Below are 26,784 nucleotides of genomic sequence, written 5' to 3'. Positions count from 1 at the left end.
CAAGTTCCAAACCAGTGAAGGCTTGATACCCCATAAATATGACAAGCTAGAAGAGTAGAATAGACAGTAGATTACAAGAGTGAGCTAGCCAAGAGAAACTGTTACAGATCAACTAATTTGATCTGCAGAACCTATTACTAATAGCAATGTGCAACCAGCAAAGAACTCAGGCTGAGTCTGTAGGGCTGGCAGATAGGAGGAAAAATCTTTTAACTTTGGATTGATCCCATTTGCTTTGGAAATCCTTGTGCAACAACACACGTGGCTCTAGATGCAGTTTACTTGGCTTCTTTGATTTGTATTACACCTATTAGCTGATTGCAGATTTCAACAGGCTCACCTAGGCAATACAGAAATCTCCCCGAAAAGCAACCTTTAAAGACTGTAAACAAGGGAGTCTAATTGGGAGCACAGCAGCAGTGCCTTTATGGGCTAACATAATAACCTTTTTTTCTTTTCTTGTTATGCATTATTTTTGTGCCTGTTCACCTGCTAATTTTGATAGAATTTGCAGGACTCCAGGAGGAGGCTGTGCTGCCCTGCAATCTAACCCCTCTCCCAGCATAAAGCACAACTCCACCTGATCAGAGTAAAAACCATTTTTGGAGAAAATGCTTTTCTCAAGGGTTTGCTTATCTCCAGTTCAAAGCTTCCCAAGATCACTTATCAAAATCTGAAAGCTGCAATCATCACCAAATTCTTCACGCAAATGGACTGACTCAGCAGCAGCAGCTCTGCATCTGTTCCCTGGCTGAACAAATTTAGGTATATTATCTAGGGAAGGTCAACACATGATTCATCAGCATCTGCATGTGCTTTAGTCTTACGTATTTTATTATGTTGAGGCAAGAGAATGAAACTCTGCATCCAGTAGCCCGCAGATTGAGTTAAGTTGTCTTTCCTTATTAGAGCAGCCTTCTGTTCCCTCTTTCAGTGATGGATCCTGCTGGAGAGAGCTTTCTCCTGGCACAGCAGTGAGTGAAACCAGCACAACATGTTCAGTGTGGAGGACCTCCTGATTTCTCATGGATACAAATTGTCCAAAAATCCCTCTACTTCATACGAGAACAGAAATGATGGATACCAGCCTGAGATTACAGAAAATAGAACTAGTCGGGGAACGCTGAATGGGTTTGAGATAGACTCTGGAGCCTGCATTTACAACAAGAAACCACTGGCAAAAGGCAACTTGAGCAGCAGTGAAGGCTGTCATTGGAGCCAAGGGAGGCATGCTGGTCCCGGTTACCACCCAGACCTCCGGGGTTTGTCCACTTCTCATACTTCAGAAGGGAGGTAAGTGTCTGTATCATGCCATGGCTTGGCTTTCTCCTCTCTTCCCTTTCATTCTAGCAGATGGCTGAGCATGACTTCAGCCCCTTACCCCTCTACCTGTGATAAGTGAGCATTTGTTTGCTTCTGTGCCTGGCAATGCACTGAAATGTTACATGCAGCACACTAACATTAACACACCTTTTTGTAGTGTGTAGTCTTTATCAAAATAGCAGAGGGAGGGGGAGGGGCAGTTTAATGAATCAGTAACACCCTTTACAAAAGGTGGGGAGGAGAAGCTCAGGTCAGATAGGATAGGTCTGCACAGTAACTGAACACCCGTGGCTGGCCTGTGCCAGCTGACTCAGGGTCATGGGGCTCAGACTGCAGGGCTATTTCATTGCTGTGTAGACTTCTGGGCTAGGGCTGAAGCCTGAGCTCTGGGACCCTGCCACCCTGCAAGGTCCTAGAGCCTGGGCTCTAGCCTGAGCCCAGAAGTCTACACAGCAATGAAACAGCCTTGCAAGCCTGAGTCAGTTGGCATGGGCCAACCTTGGGTGTCTAGTTCCTGTGTAGACATATCCTATATCTACAGTGTAAACCTAGGGTTAGTAGGACTCAAGCTGGCTAACCTGTGTCAGGAACCCTGGGCATTTTAACCCTAGGTTAATAATTTTCTGACCTGTGCTTGAATCAAGGGATCTGTTGTGCACACAGCAGTGCATAGACCTGAGTCAAAGTAAAGATATCCCAAAGTGCCTAGCCACTCCCCAGTGTCAACATTCTAGCCCTAGGAACATGGTGCACTGTGGGAAAACTCTACTGCCCACCCTGTGTTCTTGATGGGACTCAGGTGCCTGTACGGAGCACATGAGTACACAAAGCTTGTAATTAGTTCCTTTGGTGGCTGTCTCTGTAGAATGACTGCAGTTTGAGAAGGCTTTATACTGTTACGCTCTAATCTGAGAATTGAGTTCTCCAGCTCTAGGCTGAGTCACACTGGCAGGAAAACACCCATGTGCACCTGTTCTGAGGACAATTAGGACACCAGTCTCCAGGGCTGGCAAACTATTCAAATGAAGCTTTGCAATTCTTAATGTTTAAAATGGGATGTTCAGTGAAGGGGTTTGTGTTGGGCTGCTTTTTTATTTATTTTTGTCGGTTTTGAGGTTTGAGATAAAATGTAGTTTCAAAGGAAAAACACACAAACACCCCAGCCTAGCTGTTGCCTGCTACAGAGGAGTGAAGTGTATCCCCAGGGCTTGGGATGCAGTTGCTCCAGCACCCCTTGGGGATTCCTTTTCCCTGCCCTCACTGCACCCCAGGAGGCAGGGCTAAGGGATCCCCGGGAGGCTGTGGGGAAATTCTGGGGTTGGCTCCCACTTGTTGCCCTTACAGTGCACCCTGCCCGGGTGCCTCTGCACACACAGCCCCAGGAAGTCCAGAGGGGGCCAGGGAGCAAGGGCCAGAGAACAGAGCAGGACCAAACACGGCCCTGAAGGGAGTGTGGAGCAGTCAGGGTGTTGGGGGTTTTCCCTCTCCCCGCTGTGCTGATCCAGGAACTCTGCTGCTCCCCCTCCCTGCAGGGTAGCACTTGGTCCCCGCGCTGGTTTCTGACCCTTGCTCCCAGGACCCCTGCCCTCCATGGGGCTGCGTGCAGGGGCTGCATGCACTGTCATGGCAGAAAGTAGGAGCCAGGCTCAAAACTTCCCTATACCGCAGAAGAGCTGGAGCGCACAAAATTCCCTGCAGGCACCGGTGGCCCTCCACTTTTAGGAAGCTTCCATCACTCTTGTCCTGGGGAGCTGGTGGTTTGAAGCTCTTCTCCCCATCCTGATTTTCAGCAGGGGACAGTAGAACTAAGGTCACATGGTTCCTCCCTAACCAATTGGAGCAGTGGCCATAGAAGCAATAGTGGTGAGGCTTGGAAGCTGCTTCTTTCCTCCTGAGCTGCATCTGATCAGCATGGATCAGGGGCATAGCCTTGGGTGGGCTGCGGCTCACCCACGTAGCATCCAGGCCCACCCAAATCGGGGCCGGAGCCCCCCAAATCCACAGGCTGGGAGGGGGTGAGTCATCCCAGGCAGGGGGCGTTCCTCGTGGGGGTGGGTCTGGGTGGGGCTAGTGCTGGGGGCAGAGACTGGGGCAGCAGCACGTGGTGCCGGCAGGAGAGGAACCCAGGCGGATAGACACCAAGGTGTGGGTGGGATGGGTGGGCGGAGCTTCAGCCCCATCTGCCCCATGGGGGCACCTCGCAGCCTGTGTGCTCTGGAAGGTCTCATCCGCTGGTGCTCGCTGAGCAGTAAGGGCCAGCTGCAGGGTGTGAGAGAAGGCGGGCTTTCCATCCTTCCTCCTCCCCCTTCCCCTGCCCCCTCCCCTGTCATTGCCCACCCACCCAAAAGTTGGGGCCTACCCAATTTTCCTGTCCTAGCTACACCACTGGCAGGGATCCTAGTTTTCTGTGATTAAAAACTAAATTATCTGAGTTAAAACAACCTAAAAATCCACGTTTTTCCACGATTAAAAGGAAAGGCAGCTGGGGCTCGGGCAGTCAGCCCCACATGATACTTCCAGTGATACTGGGATTTTCAGTAAAGTTTAATAATTGATACGTTTTTATTTTTTTCACAAAATATACAAACTAAAGATTTGCTGTAAAATATACAAACTAAAGATTCTGTGTTTTTCCGCAGAGAACGGATTTCCAGGATCCCTGCTGATCAGTGATTAGCAGAACTGCCCCCAATCTGGGATATAGTAGATTATGGAGACCTGTGGGGGAGGGGGGGAAACTACATAATTCCTACAGTTGTCAGGTGAATTTAAAGCCCTGTGGTCTCCTCCATGAGAATATTGTTCATAAGGTGTGTTGAGGACTAAGTAGCTAATAGACATACAGTGTTTTGAACACCAGATACTGCATAGTGATTATTATTAGTGTAAGCAAGTCATACTTGTAAATTCTGATGGATGATGACCAGAGACCGTGCAGCGTAGTGGATAGTGTTGGCAAAGGCACTGAGTTCAAATACTGCTACAGTTGCTCTTTTGTTTAAAAATTTCCAAAATTGTGTTTAAAACTTTGTCATCAGTGTAATTTCAGATAGAACTAATTCACACCACATCTAGGGAAGTTATCAAATAAACTCTGATCCAGAATATTTCCAATATGTGTTTTTTAAAATAGAGAGACAGCAAATGGGCTTGACAGCACACGTGTACTAGCTAGAGCAGTCATTCTCAAACTTTTGTGCTGGTGACCCCTTTCACATAGCAAGCCTCTGAGTGTGATCCTCCCCTTACCAATTAAAAATACTTTTTAATATATTTAACACCATTATAAATGCTGGAAGCAAAGCGAGGTTTGGGGTGGAGGCTGACAGCTCACGACCCCCCATGTAAGAACCTCACGACACCCAGAGGGGTCCCGATACCAAGTGTGAGATCCCCTGAGCTATAGGAACAGCTGTTAGAAAAGAATTTTTACCACATGGGTCATGATCCTGTAAACACCATCCAATGTGATACGCCCCTCGGTCCCCCTATGCTTAGAAAGTACATGTTTGCAGGATTGGGTCCCGAATAAGGTATATTTAGAACTTGCACTGCACCTCTGTCCGAAGATCTCAAAGCGCTTTAGAAAGATGGTTATTAGCGCAAATTTACAAATGAGGAAATTGAGCCACAGGGAGGCTAAATGGTTTGAACAAGACTACCCTGCAAGCTACTAACAGAGTGGAGAATAAAATCTAAGTCTCCTGACCCTACTCTCCAGCTCTTAATGGATTGGCTAACAAGCTTTCCTTATTACTGATTTATTCTGTTAAATATAGTGGCCTACATTTTCAAACATGTCTGGTGATTTTTGGTGTCTCAGTGATTGAACACCCAACTGAAGAGCCGGTAAGCAGGGCTGATTTTACAGAGGGCAGATGTACTGTATAACATTTTTGGTTTTGCTTCAGTATGACCAGTTATATTGCAAGTAGTGTAGGACAGAATTGCACAGTAAGTAGTGATGTTACCGGATATCAGAAAATTTCATAACAGGTGCCTCTTGATCATTCTCTCCATGATAACAATTCAGTTATATTCTCAGCTGTGGATATGGCCACAGTGTCCTGGATACAAAATTATTTTTCCATGTGAACTAGTTCAAAGCTATTACTTGTCATCGGAGATGTGGTAACTGCTTCTGAAATCACCTCAAGTTTAACTCAAAGGAAGGTCACAGACCTTCTTTTCTATTACTACTATTTTCTTCTAACAAGAGAAATTGGGCAGGGGGGTTGGAGGAGAAAGAGATTTTAAAATTTCTGTCTTCTTACCAAAATAACATGAACACTTCAATCCAGTAATTTAATTTTTTTCCTCAGGATTTTTCTCCATACCATGTCCCTACTATCCTCACAGCAATTAGATTCAGGAATGAGTCACATGATATGAACTGAATAATATTCTCTGTCTCATTAATATACATAAGTTACAAGGTTTAGAAAAGCCCTAACGTTACCTTTCTTTAAACATACTTTCTGCATTCTAGTTGCTATGATGACATAATGTAGATCTTCAGTATGGTGTTTTATGTCATGTTTAGAACTTCATTCGTTACTATAACTACAAAATACTGTTTAAACAACTTCTGTATAAAAAAAATGTGGTTACCGTCTCGCTTTTAATGAGGCAGGATTTTCTCTCCTCTGAAGCATGCATTATGACTAGGGAAGCATGCATTATGACTAGGGAAACAATCACATAATTTTGTACATTGAAGGCTGACTCTTCTATTGTTTTCTGGTGGATTCCCACTAGAAATCTAGGTAACACTTTCCCAGTAGTTTTATTCACACACACTACTTTCACATAGCCAGGGCATTTCACTGATCCATCATCAATAACAGTAATCACTAACCTCAGTGTTGATTTACTGCCTAGAAGACCCTCCAGTGGTTTTGATATTATATAGTCTTGAATAAGTACTGCTTGTGATTTTGTACTTCGTATGTTTTTAATAGTTTAGTATGACTGATCTCTCCATGTATTTTCTATCTTCTGTGCAAGATCTGGTAAATAATGCCTAGCTTGTCTGTTCCCTAGACCCAGTCACTCACACTCCTTCCAGTCAATAGCTACACAACAGCATTATAGCATTATGAGAAAACATAAAGGTAGCAGAGGTGGCCTTGGTAATCTCCAGAGGCTGACAGCATACAGTCAGCTGCAGACTCCCTCATTCTGAAAGATATAGTGGTTTAACTGTGGTAAAATTTCCAATATAGGAGATATCCCATTATAGCCCATGGATTAATATAGGCTTTTAATATTGACCAGGATCCAAATAGCAAATTGCAAATTGTATTTTATATGAGAAACTTTTTGTTCAGACAATGGGTTTTAATCCATCAGACTTAAAACAAAAATAGTCTTTATCCCAATTCATTTTAAACATTTTGCTTGATAGGATAAAGTTTGCATACGTAAAAGAAAATTATTGAAGAGTGTTCTTGAATGTGGATTACTACATTTTCATTAGGAATTCTGAATTTTCTTATCTATTTAAACCTTTTTGTGAGACGATTATTAGTTTTTTGGCAGAAACCAAGAGCAGACTGTACATATAACTCAGGGTGGGGGAAGAGGAAGGAATTTCTTGGGTTCCGGCTACATTCTTGTCCTATTTATGTCAATTTTGATTTTTCTCTCTTGTGTTATGCTGGTGGTAGTTGCATAGTAAAATAATGGCAGTTAGATTTTTGGACACCTTATTTACAAGAACAGCAGAACCACAGTATAACTAAAAGATAAATTTTTAATGCAGGAAGCTATCCATTTTCCTTTGGAATACTATGTAAAGTATTTCACACTATGTCTGGAAACATGGGAAGGATCTGATATTGTGTGCTGGATATAATTCAGAAATCTGAAGTTCTATACCTAAAGTTGTTTGTTTTATCCTTCCTTTTTCATGTTTCAGTGATGTGTTTTGCTAGAAACAAACTTAAAAGGTTACACACACAAATTAACCGGTTATTTAAAATCTCATTAGAACTAGATTCACATAAAATGATTCATACCACAATGGTGATATATTTGAAACATCTAGAGAGACTTATTCCTTAAACAAATGCAAAAGATCAAATTAACCAGAACCGCCTTCTTTCAGCCCTTGTGCTGTAATGCAAAATCCTGTTTCTTACAGAAATTTGTTAAGAGAGTCCCCCTACTGCCTTCTCTTTTTAAATCTAGAGCCATATTATGTTATGCTTGGTTACCCCTGTACAACCCTGTGAAGGCAATAGGTTTTGATGTAACTGAGAGCAGAAATTAAGATTCAAAGCCTTGTTTAACATAGTCAATTCACTTTTCATAGTATATATTCAATAGGACTCTACATACCTGCACAGCATACAACATTGTGCACATTGTTTTCAACAGCTATGCATACCAATTAAAAAAAATGCCATACTAACGTGCATGTGTATATAGCTTAGCCGCCTTACTTGCCTGGGAGAAAATGTGTATGTTAATTACTAAGGATTTTAATGTCCTATGGTTGTGAATAAATTATAGAAACTGAGAGTGGAAACCCTATTGGCATAACTCAGCATTTGACCCTCTAATAAAATTCCCCATAAAGGAAAGAGGCTGCATTTTTATAGCTTGCCTATGACACTGCATTTTTTTTGCAGGTTTTATGACAGACATCTGTTAGCATGGTCTTCGGGGCCCAAGACTGATAAAGATCTGGCCTACTGGAGAAGAAGAGGACAAGACTTTAGCATGTTTCTGGGTTATACTGACAAAGGAGACTCTGAAATGAAAGGATTGGCACCACCCCATGAGGTGTACAGACATGCTAAAGAAAATCAGCTGGAGGTTGGAGCAGGAACAGAGAGTGTGACAAGAAGTGGCTTGCAGGAGACCTGGAAAGTGCCTGGTGATTACAAATGGCAAAGTTTAAGAACAGAAAGCTGGAAACAACCTAAAAAATTAGGAAGACAAATGTCTGATGGTGATAGAGAGAAACTACTTCAAGATCTATACTCATTGAGCCTGGGAGACAATGTACTTAGTTCCCATAACAAAGGGAAATCACAATCATTGCCAAGAGTTCTTTCACCAGAGACCCTGAAGTGTGTGGAAATACCCTCCCTGGTGAATAATCATCACTTCCTAAGTGGAACTAAAGCACTCTCGGGTCCCCAAAACAGACTGCCTTTGGAATTTACAAAACCCAGGGAAACAGGAAGCCACCTTCTTCCTCTGGCCAAGCCCAAGTATGGCAGACCCCTTAAACCTCCATCCTATGAACTGCACCGACAGATGAGGGCACCTGTAGAAACCAGTGGCTTTCAGGACCACCAGCAAATAGATGAGCCCATTTCATATTTAGCCAAAGGTAATGAGCCGAAGCAAGATGTTTACATTCCAGACTCTGGTTTAGAGCCCCCTGTCTATATACCACCTCCATCTTACAAGTCCCCACCTCAGCCAAGTGTGAATCAGCATTCCCTCAATGAAGTGCCTAACTATGACTTGTGCTTTGACAACAGTCAGCAGCATTCAGTAGAGAGGACCCTCAGCAGCCATCGACCCTCCACTAGCACATTGGAAACTGGAGGTGAACACTGCAAAGATGACCACCTTCTTCATGGAAAACAAAGCCATTCCAGGCACACTGATGACTACCTGAATTCCACTCAGTATATTCCTTTTGATGATCCTCGAATACGGCATATTAAAATAGCACATCCCGAGAGCCGCCAGAGCAACACTAAACACACTGAAAATACATGTAGGACCAATCCTACTGCTTTGCAGGAGAGAACTATCGAACTACAATACAATAGTGCCTTTTTGGAGCCATCATACTTACTAAATACTGTAAAGGGTGAGAGAACGCATGACAGCACCACACTTTGCAACAGGTGGTTGGCAGCATCTAACGGAGATCAGGAAAACTGGGCCCTGCCTGACCAAAGAGACAGTGGTGAGACAGATAATCACTCCCCTGAAAATGAAACTAATCAGGAGTACACAAAGGGCAACCTTTCTGTAAGAAACCCACATATGGATAGCACCTGTGAGACTGTTACTAGAGTAAAAAAGTTTGAACCTGGAACTGGGATGCAGAGCAAAAAGAGTTCAAAGAAAAAAATGAATGAAACTATATTTTGTTTGGTGTCCATCCCAGTTAAATCTGAATCAAATCTGCCAGATACTGATAGGAACAATAACTTAACACAGAGCCCTGATAAGAAGAATGAATTTGATAACAATGGAGCTTTGCAAGAACAAAGTCTTTTAAGTATGTCTTCCACTGACTTGGAGTTACAAGCTCTCACAGGAAGCATGACCAATAAAACTGAGTTACAAAAACAAGAGCTGTGGAAACCAGAGGAGTTCAAACAAATGAATGACCTCAGATTTACTCAGCCTAGAAAACACAGGGAACTCAAATACTCTGGCTCTTGGCCAGGCGATCAGTACAGAGACCAGCAAACACAGACCTGTTTCACTGAAGACCTTAAAAGCTCACAATTTTTCCATGGTATAAAACCTGGTGAACCAAATAATAAACTGATGGCTCCAAAATTCTTAACCCATGCAGCATCTTTGGTTGGGTCAGAAGAGGCAGGTTTATCCCCCGATGACAGAAAATGTAGGCAGAATACATACAATATGAAAGGTCAGATGAACCTCAGTCCATCCAGCAATAGTGCATTTTCAAGGACTGCCACCTCCGTAATTCAGGTACCTTCACCAAAGGCATACCAGAGCCAGGCTTATGGGTCCTGCACAGCCATGCCTACCCAGGAAAGGGAAACTGGCACAATTCCCAGGGGTGATGTGGTCAAGGGCGAAGCAAGTGCTCCCTGCAAGAGTAAAGAACTATTTGGTCAGTTTCTCTTGAAACCTGTCGGTCGCCGTCCCTGGGATGCAATAAGTGAGTTAGAAAGTTTTAACAAGGAGCTCCAAGAACAGGAAGAAAGCACTAGTAGTGAAGATGGTGCGGAGAGTGAGGGAACAAAGCAGGACTGTGTTCCTACAAAGATAGGGACCTCCAGGACTGATGAATCAACCCAGGAACTCAGACTTTGTAAGCAGCTAAAAACTGTGGTACCAGAAGTTCCTATATTTAAGCAAGGAAGAGTTAAAAGTAAGTCTGAAAGTTGGAGTACAGAGCTTAAGTCTGATGACCCACATATCTGTGTTGGATCACAAAGCTCCTTGAATGCAAAAGAGAGCAGTGGTTTAATCAAGCCAGCAGATGGAAGTGTGATAAGAGAAACAAGGAAGCAGGAAGCCAAGAACAGAACAAACAAACAGGGGGCAAGTTCAGGCCCAGTCAATAGAGTTTTGTCCAGTAGTCCAAGTAATGCAAATCAGAGTAATCCATTCAATCATGCGGACTTAAAGGAGACAAAAGAAGATAGAAATTACATAGCTAATATGTTAGATTTTGTAAAACGGAAGAAAAGCGCAACTCCCAGGAGTGATAAACCTTTAGAGAGAGGATCTATAGTAAAATTGTCTTTAACTAATAGAAATCAAGGTCATTCTGAGCCAGATTTGAGGTCTGTGGGACTGGATATTGACCCTGAACCAGGTGCTAACAACTTTGATTTTTCTTCTAATGCAAATGCGATGGAGATCCCCCAAAATGAGTCACTGCAGGCAAGAGCTGCAAGGATTCTGGGTATAGAGGTAGCAGTGGAGTCTCTAATTCCTGGGGACAGAACTGGCCTCCACCAATACACCAACCTTGCAAATAGAGGCCAAGATCCTGAATTTCCAGTAGGGAGAACAGTACGTGACAAAGTAGAAACAAAAGACAGCTCTTATGAGGGCAGACGAAAGTGTGGCTGGACAGAAAGTTCTCTCTTTGTTGGAGAGAGAGACTTCCCATTTTGGACTGGTGAATACCAGAGCTCTGACCAAGAAGCCAGATCTAAAACTCTGGTAACTGAGCGAGATTTTGAACAGCGTGCGGGTCTCAACAGGCAAGATGAGGATCCAGACCTGCCTTGCAAGTCTGTTACGCATCAACTTGCTGAAAGAAACATGATCATTCCGAGCTCGGAAAAAAAAGTTAGAAGCACCTCAAAGGTGATTGAGACGTTACAAGGCAAACTTGCCTCTCCTCCTAGCCGAACAGTCATGGATCGTTTGGTGCGAATGAAAGAGATTGACTCAGTTTCCCGTATGCGGCGTCTGAGTATCAAAAGTGCAGATTCAGGGGAGGAAGTAGATGAGGAGAAACCATCAAGGGTACAAGAGGAGAGAGGAAGCTATGCACCACTCAGCAGTAATGAACTCTCTCGCAAAATGGTGCACACAGGTGCTGTTTCCAAGCGAATTATCTCTCTTGACGAAAATGGACACGTAACTACGATAGGCAAGAAGAAGGCTGACCGAGATTTTTGTTTAGGTAAGGCCCAGTTTTATCATTATCTGGGATTCAGTCAGGCTCTGTTTCAATAGGAAACGTACATCTACTCCCCCTGTGATATCCTCAAAAGAAGTAATCTTCCTGTTTACCTACTGCCATATACTACAGCTGCTATAGTATAGTAATTTGATAGGCTATAAAAGGATTAGTTGTCAATAAAGAATTGTAGTTTTCTTGCAGTGAGCATTATCCCCTGTTATTGCAGGCACTTGGGTTCCGATTACTGAAGTTCATTCATAAAGTTGTAGGACTTTCCCCATTACCTAACGGTTTCAGAAGACTGTGTCAAAAATAAAGTGAAATTTCACAATACCTGCCCTGGTTTTACGCTCACACATTATGATCCCACCCTTTCCATGAATATCCAGCTTTTTATTCTCAAAGTCAATTCTAGTTTGATTCTATAGTCAATAGATAGGAACACATCAGAACTGAGAAGAAATAAAAAATAGACTTATAAACCTGCTATATTCTAATCTGAAGGCACAGGGAAAGGGTTAAATATTCAGGGTAGAAATTGTCTGGATAATATTCATGAGACATTATACAAAATGTTTCCGATAACTGATATCCCCAGAGAAAACACGAGGCTGAATCTTTCAGCATATGCTTTGGAGTCCTCTGCTCCTGGGGTCAAGGATAGTCTTGCCTGCTTCTTAAGTAATTCCAAGTTAACTTATGAATTGATCAGCACTCACATATGGTCTTTTGAACATAGTGATGTGCTAATTAAATTAATGGGCACCCTTGAGAAATGTAGCAATAGCTCTTTCTTTATAAAGTCAGGCATGCCACCTGTTCAGAGACTTTAAATTGGTTGGAAAGAGTAAATGCGTGGTACTTGCTATGCAGGTCGATAACCCAATACTTAATGTTTCTTTTGTTTTCCCCACTTCCTCTCTAATAGCTGAAAACCCACCTGGAAATTCACAAACACAAAAAATTCACAATCCATATTTAACCCAGTCAGTATAAATTTCTGTAAAATTCTCCAGTGTAGGGCAATGGAGATTAACTTAACCAGACTTTAAAGGGAATTTATTTGTTCCCTCCCCAGACCCTGGAGTGAATTGCATGAATTCTAAGTAAGCATCAGAAGCCCTCCCAGCTCCTACCGTTCAGGCCTTAGTCTTTGTTTCATTTCATGCTCCCTCCATCTCAGATTCTCCTTCCCCATTGAACTATACTGTGCACTTCAGACTCACAGTGTAGGCAAATTCAACTTCTCTGCACTAGCCAGGCCTACTATGCCTAATAGTGGTTTCCTGTGTCTTACTCCCTTGAGACTTTCTGCTGGGCATGAGAACAGCAGCTGAGCCCTTCTAGTGTATGTTGCTGCAGGGATGTATCAAATCAGACGTTATGATTTATTTATTTATATTACTATAATGCCTCAGAGCCCCAGTGGTTTCCCAGGACCCCATTGTGCTAGGCACTGTCCAATCACAGAACAAAAAAACCAGCCCCTGGCCCAAAGAGCTTCCAATCTAAGTGCCCTGGTTTATGCCAGAGTAAATCAGAGCTGAATTGACCTCTATTGCTGAATTATACAGTTTGTTCCCATCTAGGTACATCCTTCCTTGGTGGGGACAATGCCACTTCAACAGTGCACAGAGAGGAGTTTTGCTCCTTTGCAGCTGTAACAGCATTTCCCACAACTGGATAGAGTGTGATCTTCATTTCCCCTTAATCAGGTCTTATACTACAGGGCATAGTGCTCAGGGGTTGGGAAGGAATCGCCTCCACCAGCATCCTCCCGTCCTCGAAACACTAACTTGTTCATGCCCAAATATGGATACAAGTGACACAGAAAATCTCAGGTCTTGGCCTCTGAGGTGTAGTCTGGAGGATAAAACTAAGTTTTGTAGAGAGGCTTCATGCTTTGCCTTCTCTGCTATCCCACACCACCCAAGTCCCATGATGGCCTCCAGTAAAACCTCCGAGTTACGAACACCTCAGGAATGGAAGTTGTTCCTAACTCTGAACAAAATGTTATGGTGGTTCGTTCACAAGTTTACAGCTGAACATTGACTTAATACAGCTTTGAAACATTACTATGCAGAAGAAAAATGCTGCTTTTAACCATCTTAATTTAAATGAAACAAGTGCAGAAATAGTTTCCTTACTTGTCAAATCTTTTTTTTCAAACGTTTCCTTTTTTTTTTTAGTAGTTCAACGCAGTCCTTTATTTTTATTTTTATTGTTTTGGTCTCTGTTGCTGCCTGATTGTTTACTTCCAGTTCCGAATGAGGAGTGTGGCTTACCGCTCAGCTGGTAACTCTGGTGTTTGTAACCCTGAGGTTCTACTGTATGTCTAGTAAGAGGGTAGACTGGGATGGGGAGGTGGTGTAAGGACTCACTACATATCCAGCAGAGTTTTACAGAAAAGAGCCAAAGTGCCATGCAGCTTGGTCTGGGAAAGCCTGATGTCTATCATAGTTTCAGGCCACGTCCAGACTAGGAATTAAAATCGATTTTAGATACGCAACTTCAGCTACGGGAATAACGTAGCTGAAGTCGAATTTCTAAAATCGAGGTACTCACCCGTCTGGACGGCGCGGCATCGATGTCCGCGGCTCTCCGTGTCGATTCCGGAACTCCGTTCGGGTTGATGGAGTTCCGGAATTGATGTAAGCGCGCTCGGGGATCGATACATCGCGTCCAGACTAGACGCGATATATCGATCCCCGAGCAATCGATTTTAACCCGCCGATGCCGCGGTTTAGTCTGGACGTGCGCTCAGACTAGGTCAATCACTAAGGCTAGAGGAATCAGCAAACAGAGATTCTCAACCAAAGCCTTGTCTTGCTATTTTTATACAGTAACTTGTCAAACGCACCAGTTATTTTTAAATGAGGGAGTTGGAGTTAATATGAAACACTGTACAAGAGACAACCCCCTTATTATGCAAATTACCGTTGTAACAGACCATCCTAATGTATTCCCAAACACACGAGTACATTTCTGCTCCACCATTATTAAAAGATCACTTAAGCTGCTGATTTTGTTTTTTGAGTGCATCCTTAAGACAGGTTTCACTGTATTTTGAATGAATGGGAATAAATCAATGCCATTGTCTTCAAAGGACACTGTAAAAATATTTAACACAATTCAAAAAAACAATTCCTCCCAACTGTTTATAATAATTATCTTGGAACCTTGAAATTGAAATCTTTTACCTTTCCAAGCTTTTATTCCATTGTCCAATGTGCACCCATAACCCTGCCTTTCCATCCCTCCCAGCCACCACCCCCACACACACTGGCTTTAGGGCCAATTGTAATTACTGGGCTGCAAGCATTTGAGTGAGTTCCGGTCTCATTGATGTCGGTGGGAGTTTTACCAATGACTGCAGTGGGACAAGGATTTCCTCCTTAGTATGTTGGTCTTGCTAATTAGTTTTATACAGTAAGCTAATGAGCTATCTAACTGAGGGGATGTGGGCGGGGCGGACTTTTGGGATTTTTGTTGTCAGATGTGAGGAAGAAAAGTCAGAGTTAAAAGCCAGGGCTGGGAATCAGGAGACTTGGTCTTAGGTCCCTCTTCGGCTATGGAAATGCCACTGTGGCCATGGGCAAGTCACTTAACTTCTGTGAAGTGCTGGTGCTAATTAGTCACCCACCTAGCAGGGGGGATCTGGCTTTATTCCCTAATGGCGGTGAGTGCTTTGAGATCCATCTGGTGGGAGGAGCTATTGAAGTGCAGTGTATTCCTAAATAGTAAGCAGAAGGGCAATAGTACAAACTGGCTTAGATTACATGAGGCTGTCTCATGAACTAAAATATTCAGCTAGCTCATTTCATCCGTGGTGTAACCCCACCCACTTCAGTGAATTTGGTTGAGTGTGCTCAGAGCCTGTTGGGCACATCAGTCTCTGTCATGCATGAATAGGCTCCTAGGAGCAGAGACAGCAGGACAGTGATAGTCTGCATCCACGTTTGATGGAAAGTTGGACATTTGCAAACCTACAACTCAAGGGCCACAGTCTGTTCAACTCCTGCATGTGTTGACAGTGGGGAAGGTGGAAGAAGCTGTGGACAGGGACCAGCCAGGATTCCACTGGGAAGTGAAGTGCCTGTTCCCTGTTAATGCCCTCCATGGTTGGTAGCTGTCTGTGGGCAGAGTAAAACAGTCCCAGGCGCTGCACTGGCTGGGTGCTGAGCGGGAGCATGCTGCGCCGTCCCAGGGTAGCAGACCTCCTACTCTAGCATCTGCTCCCCCAACCTGCCTGCCAGCTCTGTGACACAGCCAAAATTCTCCCTGGAGAGTCCAGCTGCAACCCAGTCCTTTTGCTGCCCCTCATACACCAGGCAGAATCTTGCCCTAATTCATTTGGCTTCAGTTCAGAGGGCTGAGTGTGTGAGTAACTTTTCAGAGAATAAATAGTCTTCAGGCTGGAGGAGCTTCCACCATTCTGTGCCCTGATTGTCACGGGCCTGCGCACTTGCAGCTCTCTTGGGAGTTGATGGGCGTAGCAAGTGTTCAGCACTTCTGGCATTTTGGGAGAGCCATGATTCAAAAACGTGAATTCCTTTCTAGATTTGTCTTAATGTCCTCCTACGAAGCGTAGTTCCTACAACCAAAAGGCTGGGTGTATATAAATGGTGAAAAAAATTACATGGGGTAAAGTGCCCGTACCTCGTGGGTTCTTCCCGCACGATTGATCCATAGGGCTTAGATGCATGCTTCAATGTCTTTTAGACTACAACAGTTCTAACAGTATTTGTCTATTGACTTTGACCCATGTTGTCCATTAGTACAAACGTTTGGACTCTGTCAGAAGAAGGAAACTGACACATTTTCTAAAATATATCAGTTACTGACAAGGTTTCCTTTATTGATTGCCTTGTAAATACTGCAGGAAGGGAGGAAGAGAGTGGCAAGAGAGGAGAAAAAATGATATGACACCAATCTGTCAGCTGCAAGGAATGTTTATTCTTATAATCTTTACATGGAGTCAAATCCAGAAGTTCTTACTTGGGAAAACTTTCCATTGATTTAGGCATTGATCCTGAAAGCACTTGTGCATGTGAGTAAATCTGCATAGTCATTCCTGTACACACACGGGTAAAGTTACTGACATGCACCAGTGTTTGTGGGATCAGGCACTGCAGTGGGGGAGTTACACGACCACCGACTATGAGTGTGGTTTTCAAGGACCTAAGTGATTTAGATGCACACATCCTACTGACTTTCAGTGCAGTCCCACCCCAGGACTACAAGCTGCTATGCATGGGATGATGCAGATATTTGCTTGCACGTAAAAGGGCTTGTCTACACTACACAGATTTTAGCGACAAGACTATATCAACTTGTCGCTAAAAGTCAGCGTGTGTGAACTCTCTATCGGTATTTTGTCGTCAAAATACTTCCAGCCGCACGAGCGGCATGAGCTTTATCGGCAGGAGAGCGCTCCTGCTGACAAAGCCGCATTCACACTGTTGCTTGCGTCAGCAAAACTTTTGTCTTTCGCGAGTACTTACAAAAAAAACCCCTGCGAAAGACAAAAGTTTTGGTGACAATGTTGCAGTGTAGACGAGCCCTTACATGATCAGAACCTGAGTAAGAACTTCAGTTTGAAACCCGCTGAAAACATAATAGACCGGCTTTTGTGTATTTTTAGCTAGAAAAATGGGTATAATCTGGTGATGATGCTATTTGTTTACTTGTTGCATTCACCAAAGCATAGAGCTGATTTTCTTTAATAATAATCACATCTTTTGTCTAGCAATCTGTTCACACACAATAACTGAAAACCATGGCCTGGAGTTTTGCACGCTGGAGGAAGACAGCCTGGCCACAGTGATGTAACACAGCCTCTCTTTGCAGTATAGTGTTTAATGCAAATACATTATTCTGCCGAGTACAGGAGACACTGAGTGCTGAAAAATGAAGACAGAACTGTATCCCCACCTTGTAAAATGGTCATATGGGTCTGGATGGAGACACATTGCCAGGAGGTGTATGCTGCCCCTGCTTTTCTCTGCAGTATTAAGATACATCTGTGCTGCAGCTCAGAGTGAGCCTCCCAGCTGGGGCAGACAAACTTGCGCTAGCGGGCTAAAAATAGCATTGTGGCACCGGAGGAGGCTTGGGCCCACCCAAGCTCGAGGTCACCTTATCCCCTGGGTCCAAGTTCAGGTGGCCAGCCCAAGAGACCTCTAGTGCAGCAATGTTCATACCGCTCTATGTAGCGCGCTAGCGTGAGCTCTGCTAGCGGAATCTGTCCACCTGGGCTGGCAAATTCGCTCCCAGCTGCAATATAGACACACCCTTAGGGGCCAAGTCCTGGCCCCACTCAATTCAACGGTAAAATAGCGAAACTCCTTTTCTAGTTGGTGGGTCTGATCCTGATCTCATCTACACAAGTTCTACACTGGTGTAGTTCCATTGACTTCAGTGGAGTTACTCCCAAATCGCACTAGTATAAGTGAGATCAGAATCAGGCCTAATGGGACAGGAATCAGGCTCTAGTCAAGAATTTGCGTCTCCAGGGCTCTCAGTCCAGCCCCAGCACTGAATTCTCCGACACAGTGTACAAAAAGAATAATTGCAAGTTAATTATTCAATTTTTAAATTGACTTTTGTAAAAGAATAGTGTGTTTGCGAGGGTTTTTCTGTACTTCTAAATTAAGAAAACAGGGTCTTATTTCTCTTGCCAGCTGCATGTACTAAACTTGAGTAGATTTCAGAACCCATCACTCATGGTTTTCTCATCTTGCATTTTTCAGATATGTACGATCCCTCCAGAGTTGAAAGGGTGTGAGCTGAACACAGATGATGAACACACTCTAGAGATGTCTGATCTCCTAAGAATGTTTTGCTGATTTTGCTCTGTGTTTTAACACTTGGAAATTGCCTCCATTTGTGGTGTTTATGATATTCTGATAAAGCCTTTACCACTGCCAGTAGGAAATTAGTTATTCACACATATCTGCTTTGCGGAGATCACAGAAAACTGACTCTTACTTGGATACCATCTGTTTTTTGTAGCATTAAGACTTAATGCCTACACTTGGCAAAGAGTTTTTATCTAAACGATGTTTATCAGTCTTCAGCTGCGATGGTAAACTCACTGAGGCTAGGCTTTGGAGCTTATTCTTCTGTGTGCATTGAAACACAGGAGATTAGTAAAATGCTTTTAAAGGAATGTGAATTTATAAGCTAAACTTCTGAATCTCTAAAGCCCAAACTGCATAAGTTGAGGAATCTCTGGCCATAAGACATGAGTCATGAGTGCTGCTGCACTGTGTGTGTGTGTGTGTGTGTGTGTGTGTGTGTGTGTGTGTGTGTGTGTGTGTGTGGAGGGGAGGTGGGAGGGATGCTTTGGAATGAATGCAAGACTAGGCGAATGAATATTGATTTATTGCGAAATCAGTTTGGACTTCCACAGTTTGAGTTAATTTTGATTAAATACTTATTTGCCACATGTAGAGAAAATTAAAGCAAATTCCCCAAAGCTCCTAAAAGATCAAGACTTTTGTAGTACAGTGTACAGAACATGTAATTACAGTAGCTGACAACAAAATGTTTTGAACCAATGCAGACAATACCACTGGCTGTTTTGCACTCAGTATTATCTATTTGTGTTTTGCTATTTAGAAATTCTTTATATGACACAATAATTGCTGGTTTAAAATAGCCCATTTTAACAAAGTTAACTATATTTCTTGTTACAGAATACTGTCTATTTTTCTATGATGTAAACAATTAAGTGGCCAGTATAAAGAAGTATTATTATTATTATTATTATATTTTAAGAAGAATAATTCTTTTGACAGAAGACAGACCAAGGAGGAGTCACTTATGTATCTTAATGCACATTCCATATGGCCTCATATCCAGTACTGCCACTTTCTTTTGTTTTGAAAAGAACAATCAGTGTATATGTATGTATGTGGAGTACAGGGTTAATGTCTACAATTTTCCACTCAACTGTTGGATTGTTCTTTTTGGAGCAGCTCTTTGGAGAACACAGCTGAGAACCATCCGTGCTGGTATTGCTGCCATAACATTCCACCGACTGTAATTACCAAAAAGTGGGGTTGGAGCCCTGTCTCATGTGAGCAGCTCTGATAAAGTACCTGGGTTTGTTTGTTAAACAGTTTTTATGCGGTTTGGTTTTGAATTAGGCTAGTGTATGAAAATAAATAAATCTGGGTCAAATTCATCCTTGGAGCCAGTGGGCATCACCGAAGGGGGTGGACAGATTTGGACTGCTTCTTTGTGACATTCAAATATATGGCTTTTTCAATAAAAATTAGAGTATATAAAAAGGCCTGTACATTCTGCTGTGTTTAATACTGAATTAGCCTGCACAATGTTTGTGTTAAAGCCTTTCTGTCCACTTCTGTGGGGGTTTTTTAAAGTGTTGTTGTTTGCTGACATTCTTTTGACAATTTATCCATGAATTTCGAGGGCTTTGTTACTAGCTATTCTTGTTTTGTAGAACCACTTTATCTTTTAAACATTTCAAATTCCTGAAATATAAATTTTCGGGTGGTCTATGAGTTGGCAAAAACATACCAAAAACACATACTGTGCTTCGGCAGCAAGAATTTCTTATCTGTAACACCTGATTCGGTTACACAGGAACTTCATGGGATTTTTAAACGTTTGTAACATATTCAAAGAAAATGTGATTGTGTCATTGATTGACTAGAACCTTGCAGACTTTCTCCAGCTCTACGTGTGAATCATCTGTATCCATAAGGCTTCCTGTCGCCATGCTCCTTTCGAAATCTCATGTTAGTGCCAGTGCAATGACTCCACCTTCAGGAAGAAGGTGAGATTCCCAAATCCCGAGACACTTTTCTCCTGTCAGGGGAAGAAGGGTAAGTAGTGAGCTTCCATAGCTCCTTTCCAGGCTTCTCTCTATTGTTCACTCCCTTGCCAACCACACACAATGGGGAGTCGCGCTGGTTCCTAGCCTATGGGATGCAGAGGGCAGACCCTCTATTCCCACGTGTTGTTCTGCGGAAGCCCGCAGGGTTGTCTGCAGGCCTAAGCACTCAGTCGCACAGATCCATCCTTCTGCGGGACTGGGGTTCATGTGCAGTTTACATTTTCCTTTAAAGAATCGCTACTTTTCTAGCACAGGTTCCAGACCTTGCTGAGGTGGAGGAGTTAGGGACAGGAGCGTGTGGCCTGGATTTAGGAAAATATGCGCTTAGGTTCCCTTGAAGTAAATGGAGTCTATCTGGAAAAAAGTCTGTTAATGGCCAAAGAAATCTGGAAATTGAAATGCCCAGCCATGTACTTGCATGAGTGCTCACCTAGCCATTGAATTAACTTGGAGCACCCTTTCTAGGAGTAACAAATACCATAATTTAGCCTTCACAAACTCAGGTCATTCAAAGCAAAGATCAAGGTAGATTGTATCAGTGGGGTAGTCCGTGAGTCAGACACCCGTATCCTGTACAGGGCCGCCAAGCTCCCTCAATTTAGATCCAGTGTGGAGACTTCCAAGTAGTGCAGAGTCATTAGAGGTAAATACACTGCTTCATAGGCTACGGCAACCAACCAACCTTGAGAAAAAGGGATTGTTTAAAATTTACAAGTAATAAAAATATGTCAAGTTTGTGCCTATCTGAAAATCTCCTGTCCGGCAGGCTTGTTTATATGTAAATATCTGAATTTAGTAAAAAGGCTTTTGCTTCTTCAATGTGCTAAGCTGACAGTAATATATATGGTCAGTGTTCCACTGCCTTGGAAGCACATGCACCCTGTTGACTGAGGGGTTTTTAGTGCTGGCACTTATGCTGGGAATAGTAATTTAACGTTTGCTATGCTTCGCTTTCATTAGGAGTAGGACTGAACTCCTCCATACCAGGTGTAGGGGGAGGGGAGAAAGAAGGTGAGTGTAGAGGGCAGGAAGACAGTAAAGTTATTTTGCGTTACTAGTTGTGAATAGCAGAAGATCCTTCAGCTGTACACTGGCTGCTGCAGCTCAGATTCCGATCTCCCAGGTTAAGCTGGTATAACTGGAAACAGACTCTTTCCTTGATGGGACCCATTAGACCAAAGAGGCAAGTGGAGGCATGAGCTAAACTGCAGCATAAACTGGGTTAAGTGGAATGGAGAGATTTGGTAGATTGTCTGTGGATCATGGTCCATAAACTAATTATTTCTGCAACAGCTGGTTTCTTCTAGGTTGGGCTCAACTGCTCTCCATAATTTGGTTATGTAGACACCAAGGCCATGATATAGCAGCCCTTATTAATTGGCATAAGCTTTACTCCTGTGAGGAGCTCCACTGATTTAATTGAGATTACGCCGAAGGGTGTGAGTGTGTCTGCAAACCCACAGACAATGGCTACATTGCTGAAGCCATTAGAACACTGTTAAGGAGGTTAAAATGCTAAACATTATTGGCAATTTAATTCTCTTATTTCCAACTCACATGAAAATATTCACCAGAAGCCTCAGTGTGGGAGTAAATCAAAGCTGTTTATCCTAATGACTATTTAAAATAAATTGTTTGAAACATAGAAAAAGATGAATCTTAATGTCCCTATTAAACCCAAAATCCACAATGCTTACTACCCTTGCTGCCAACTGTTGGCATCCGCCTCCCAGTGCTACAGAGCAGGGAGAGGGGGGAAAGAACGCAAAGTCTGAAGTGACCAACACAGAGCAGAGAGAAGAAGTAAAAAAAATGACATGTCCCAGGATCATAAAGATTATATAATAAATGAGGAACATTCCACCCTAGACAGTAGAAAGCCTAGCTGTCCAACTCTCGACTGGTTGAAAAACTAACCAGAAACATCCCACAAGTAATTCCTAAACGGGGCAAAAAACATGATGATGTAAAATACAGACAGTATGCATGTGTGGGTCTTTACGTAAAACGGGAAGTATTTCTAGTAGTATTTTGATCTCTGCTCTAGATAGACCAAGAGGGGATTCAGAGGGATAAAGGAAGGAAACGGGTAAGCAACGACAATAATATTTGTATAATATCACAAGATGAATGTCTTTAAGGACTTCTTTGTATTTTTCTGCACAATGTAAACACTGTTTCCATGCTACCATGTAAGTCAGGTGGCGCTGTTGGCCAATAGACATTGTCCAAATAAAGGTTTTGCATGAACGTGCTGGTCTTTGCTTTTTTGTTCTTGGAAGGAATAGGGTGTGTCAGCTGATGTTTCCCTTCACCTCGAGATAGGTAGTGGGACTATGGAAACTTTTAAAGCATCATGGTGTTTGTCAGGGGAGTGTGGTAGCAGCCATTAAACTATGGTCATGTTATGTCCTCATGAATTGTGAATTCACCTTGTAATTAAAGGGAGTGCCTTGAAAAATTACTTCCTGCGCCACAAAGCTGGCCCACTTCTTAGGGGATGGCATTATAGCTTGTAACAGACTTTAAATTCAGCTCACTGCCACCTTGGTTTTGCACCATCTATTTATTCTGCAGCTTTGGAACCTCTTCTCCCTATATGTGTGAATCTGGTGGTCCTTTACTGCCTAGGTCCTTTACTCTCTGGGGTAACTGAGAGTAAACTGCTGCCAGGTCAGAACAAGAGCATTTGACATCCAAATGCACGGCATGACACTCCAGTTGTCACTTTAATTTTGTCTCTCTCACTTTGTCTTCACTGCAAAAAAAGATGTGTGTTTTTTTTACACTGAGAGAACTAGTTATAGCCAAGAAATCCTAGCCTCAACTACCCACCAAGGTTAAAAACTGCAGTGCCTTGTCTCCGACAGGATTTTACATTGAGAGAGCTCTCTTGTCAGCTCTCAATGTAAAAACACCTTTCTTTGCAATGAAGGCATAGCGTAACTGGTGGCAGGAATGGCTGGGACATACAGGTCTTCTGTATTTAGTGGCTCACCACATAAGTGCTGGAATTAGAGGTGCTGCTGCACCCCCAGGCTTGAAGTGGTTTCCATCATATACAAGGTTTACAGTTTGGTTCAATGACTCTCAGCACCCTCACTTTACAAATTGTTCCAGCACCCCGGCTCACCACTGTTCAGTTCTCTTTCTCTCGCACGCATGCACCCCTCCCTGTGGTCTGAAGTGCATTTTTCCTAGCTTTGCCCAGCCAGAGGCAGGAATGTTTTCTCTAACAGCTGATAGGGAAAAAAAACCCCTAAGCTTTGTCCTAATCTATTCAGGCCTTTTTATATGCTGGTTACTGCTTCTAAGGGCTGGTCTACACTACGGGGGAAAATCGATCTTAGATACTCAACTTCAACTACGTGAATAACGTCGCTGAAGTCGAAGTATCTAAGATCAAATTACTTACCGTCCTCCTGGTGCGGGATCGATGTCCGCAGCTCCCCCTGCCGATTCCGCAACTCCGTTTGGGTTGGTGGAGTTACAGAATTGATATAAGCGTGTTCGGGGATCGATATATCGTGTCTAGATGAGACACGATATATCGATCCCCGAGCAATCGATTGTTACCTGCTGATATGGCGGTTAGTGAAGATGTATCCTAAGGTGCACCACACTGTCGTGTGGCTTAAAGCTGCAGCCAGTGCTAGAGTGATGGGTAGAAAAACTACTCTGCAGTAGAAGCTACCAGGAGGAATTCTAGCCAGCTGGGTGTACTTTCTTCTAGCCCTAGCCTGCCTTGCTCTTTGTGAGGAAGCTAGCATCACTGGCCGTTGGCACCAACCATGCACATTACCTTTGCTTCCCAGCCCCATGCAATAAGGAAAAGTTCTTTTTCCCTTTACACAACTTCACAGGGCAGCCTGCATTTGGCACAGAGTCTGTCTGAGGGCATTTTAGACATTTAATATACAACCTTATCAGATCCGCCTGAACTTGGAGAAACTCCATACATTGAATCCTGAAGAAACCAGCGCTATAACTATCTTATCAGTGATACAATGTCTCTTAAACATACCTGTGATGGAGAGGACACCCAATTGTGCAGGAGGCCCAGTCACAGAGAGCAGTAACTACAAAACCACTAAAACTCTCATTAGTCTGTTCAGCATTTTAATAACTCTTTTAGGGATATGCTGGGCTCTAAGTTGGAAGGGTTTGTAAAGTGGCCTGTGTTTCTTGCACTGAGAGTTCTGTGGACAGTATTTTACCCTGGTACTTTGGTGTCTTGTCTAGTTTTTCCTGGTTCTAAGTTTAATGCTAAAGATTGATTGGCTCAGACAATGATAGAATCATAAGACTGGAAGGGACCTTGAGAGGTCATCTAGTCCACTCCTTTGCACTCAAGGCAGGACTATGTATTATCTGGACCATCCCTGACAGTTTTGTCCAACCTCCTCTTAAAAATCCCCAATGATGGAGATTCCACAAGCTCCCTAGGCAATTTATTCCAGTGCTTAACAACTCTGACAGTTAAGAAGTTTTTTCTAATGTCCAATCTAAACTGCCCTTGCTGCAATTTAAGCCCATTGCTTCTTGTTCTGTCCTCAGAGGTTAAGAACAACAATTTTTCTCCCTCCTCTTTGTAACAACCTTTTATGTACTTGAAAACTGTTATCATATCCCCTCTGTCTTCTCTTCTCTAGACTAAACAAAAACACATTTTTCAATCTTCCCTCATAGGTCACATTTTCTAGACCTTTAATCATTTTTGTTGCTCTCCTCTGGACTTTCTCAAATTTTTCCACCTCTTTCCTGAAATGTGGCACCCAGAACTGGACACAATACTCGAGTTGAGGCCTAATCAGTGTGGAGTAGAGCAGAAGAATTAATTCTTGTGTCTTGCTTACAAATACTCCTGCTAATATATCCCACAACGATGTTCACTTTTTCTGCAACAGCATTACACTGTTGACTCATATTTAGCTTTTGATCCACTATGACCCCCAGATCCCTTTATGCAGTACTATTTCCTAGGCAGTCATTTCCCATTTTGTATGTGTGCAACTGATTGTTCCTTCCTAAGTGGAGTGCTTTGCATTTGTCCTTATTGAATTTCATCCTATTTACTTCAGACCATTTCTCCAGTTTGTCCAGATCATTTTGAATTTTAATCCTATCCTCCAGAGCACTTGCAACCCCTCCCAGCTTGGATACTGAGCCATTGACTCTCAGGTCATGGGTTTTAATCTACCTAGGTTAATGTCTGATTAACTGTCTGATGGTTGCTTGTTCCACATGAAAGAAGCTGGTTATCTCAGTCCATTTCTTAGAGAACCAGAGGGATCCATGTTACTATTGGCATTGCTGAATAGTTGATAGCCTCAGTGGACACAGAATTACTAGACACAGTGGATATATATACACTAAATCTTACAGCCACTGCAGTAGTTACTGTGGTGGTGCATGTCCACACTACCCTCATTGGGTTGGTGGTGTGCATCTTCACCAGAGAGGCAGTGTGGGGAGCTGAGAGCCCAGTCATGCCAGGAGCCCAGCTGCCCCACAGGCTCCTGGAGGACTGCCCCGCCCCACTCCCATTTCCTAACTGGAAGCAGTAGGAAGCCACCTGGGGCTTCTTGCCTCCTCATTCCCTGCTGGGAGCATAGTCCAGCCACCTGGGCTTCTCACCACAGCTCCCAACTGGGAGTGGGGTCCAGCCACCCAGCTCTCCAGGGAATGTAACAGCCAACGTAAGTAACGGAGTGTCTACAAAGACACTGTTGCCCTAAACACCAGTGCCCTGTGCCTCTGATGGAGGTGGAGTTATGATGTGGATGTATTGGAGTACTTACATCGGTGGAAGCAAGGCTATATTGTGTACACTGACATCATTAGATTGTAGTAAGCTGCCTCACGTCAGCCTAACTGTGTAGTGTAGACCAGGACAGTGACTGAACTTTCATCCTAAGAGTTGAGTCTTCAAAGCAAAAGTGAGACCCCCTGGCCGGGTGGTGTGGGGAAGCTTATGATGCCTATGTGGGACGAGTAGAGGATGGGAGTGCCCAGGGCTTTCCCTGCTTGGACTTGTTCCTGAGCATCAAAAGCCCTTTTAAAAGAGGCGAGTGGCAGGCTCAGCATTGAACACTGACTGGGCAGGTTCTTAGTTTGCCCTTGCATTTGGTATCTGAGCTTTTACAACAAACAACATTCATAGCATCATTTCAGGTGCATGCTGAGTTCCAGAAGGGCTAAACACCCATAGCTCCAG

At 43.3% G+C, this 26,784-nt stretch overlaps 2 protein-coding genes across 11 annotated transcripts in view; one reads left to right on the top strand and one right to left on the bottom strand.

The window, feature by feature from the left end:
* The window catches only part of JCAD (junctional cadherin 5 associated), an 83,647-nt gene extending 60,837 nt beyond the window's left edge, over positions 1–22,810 (top strand). For 8 of the 10 annotated variants that reach the window (XR_007772459.1, XR_007772458.1, XR_007772462.1 and 5 more), the window contains 4 exons: positions 935–1,293; positions 7,959–11,701; positions 13,291–14,172; positions 14,471–14,504. Coding sequence is in view for 1 of the 10 variants with exons in the window: in XM_050939007.1 (XP_050794964.1) it covers positions 995–1,293; positions 7,959–11,701; positions 18,454–18,488 (4,077 nt within the window). In the remaining 9 variants the exon portion in view is untranslated. Of the gene's footprint in view, positions 1–934; positions 1,294–7,958; positions 11,702–13,290; positions 14,173–14,470; positions 14,505–18,453 lie in introns of those variants that run through there. The other 2 variants (XR_007772465.1, XM_050939007.1) reach the window with 2 other exon arrangements.
* LOC127044377 (uncharacterized) overlaps positions 1–26,784 on the bottom strand; it is a 564,702-nt gene that overhangs the window by 260,564 nt on the left and 277,354 nt on the right. The window lies entirely within an intron of this gene.

The sequence above is a fragment of the Gopherus flavomarginatus genome, chromosome 2 (genome assembly GCF_025201925.1).
Source record: "Gopherus flavomarginatus isolate rGopFla2 chromosome 2, rGopFla2.mat.asm, whole genome shotgun sequence".
NCBI lineage: Eukaryota > Metazoa > Chordata > Testudines > Testudinidae > Gopherus > Gopherus flavomarginatus.
This window is presented reverse-complemented; position numbering and strand designations above follow the sequence as displayed.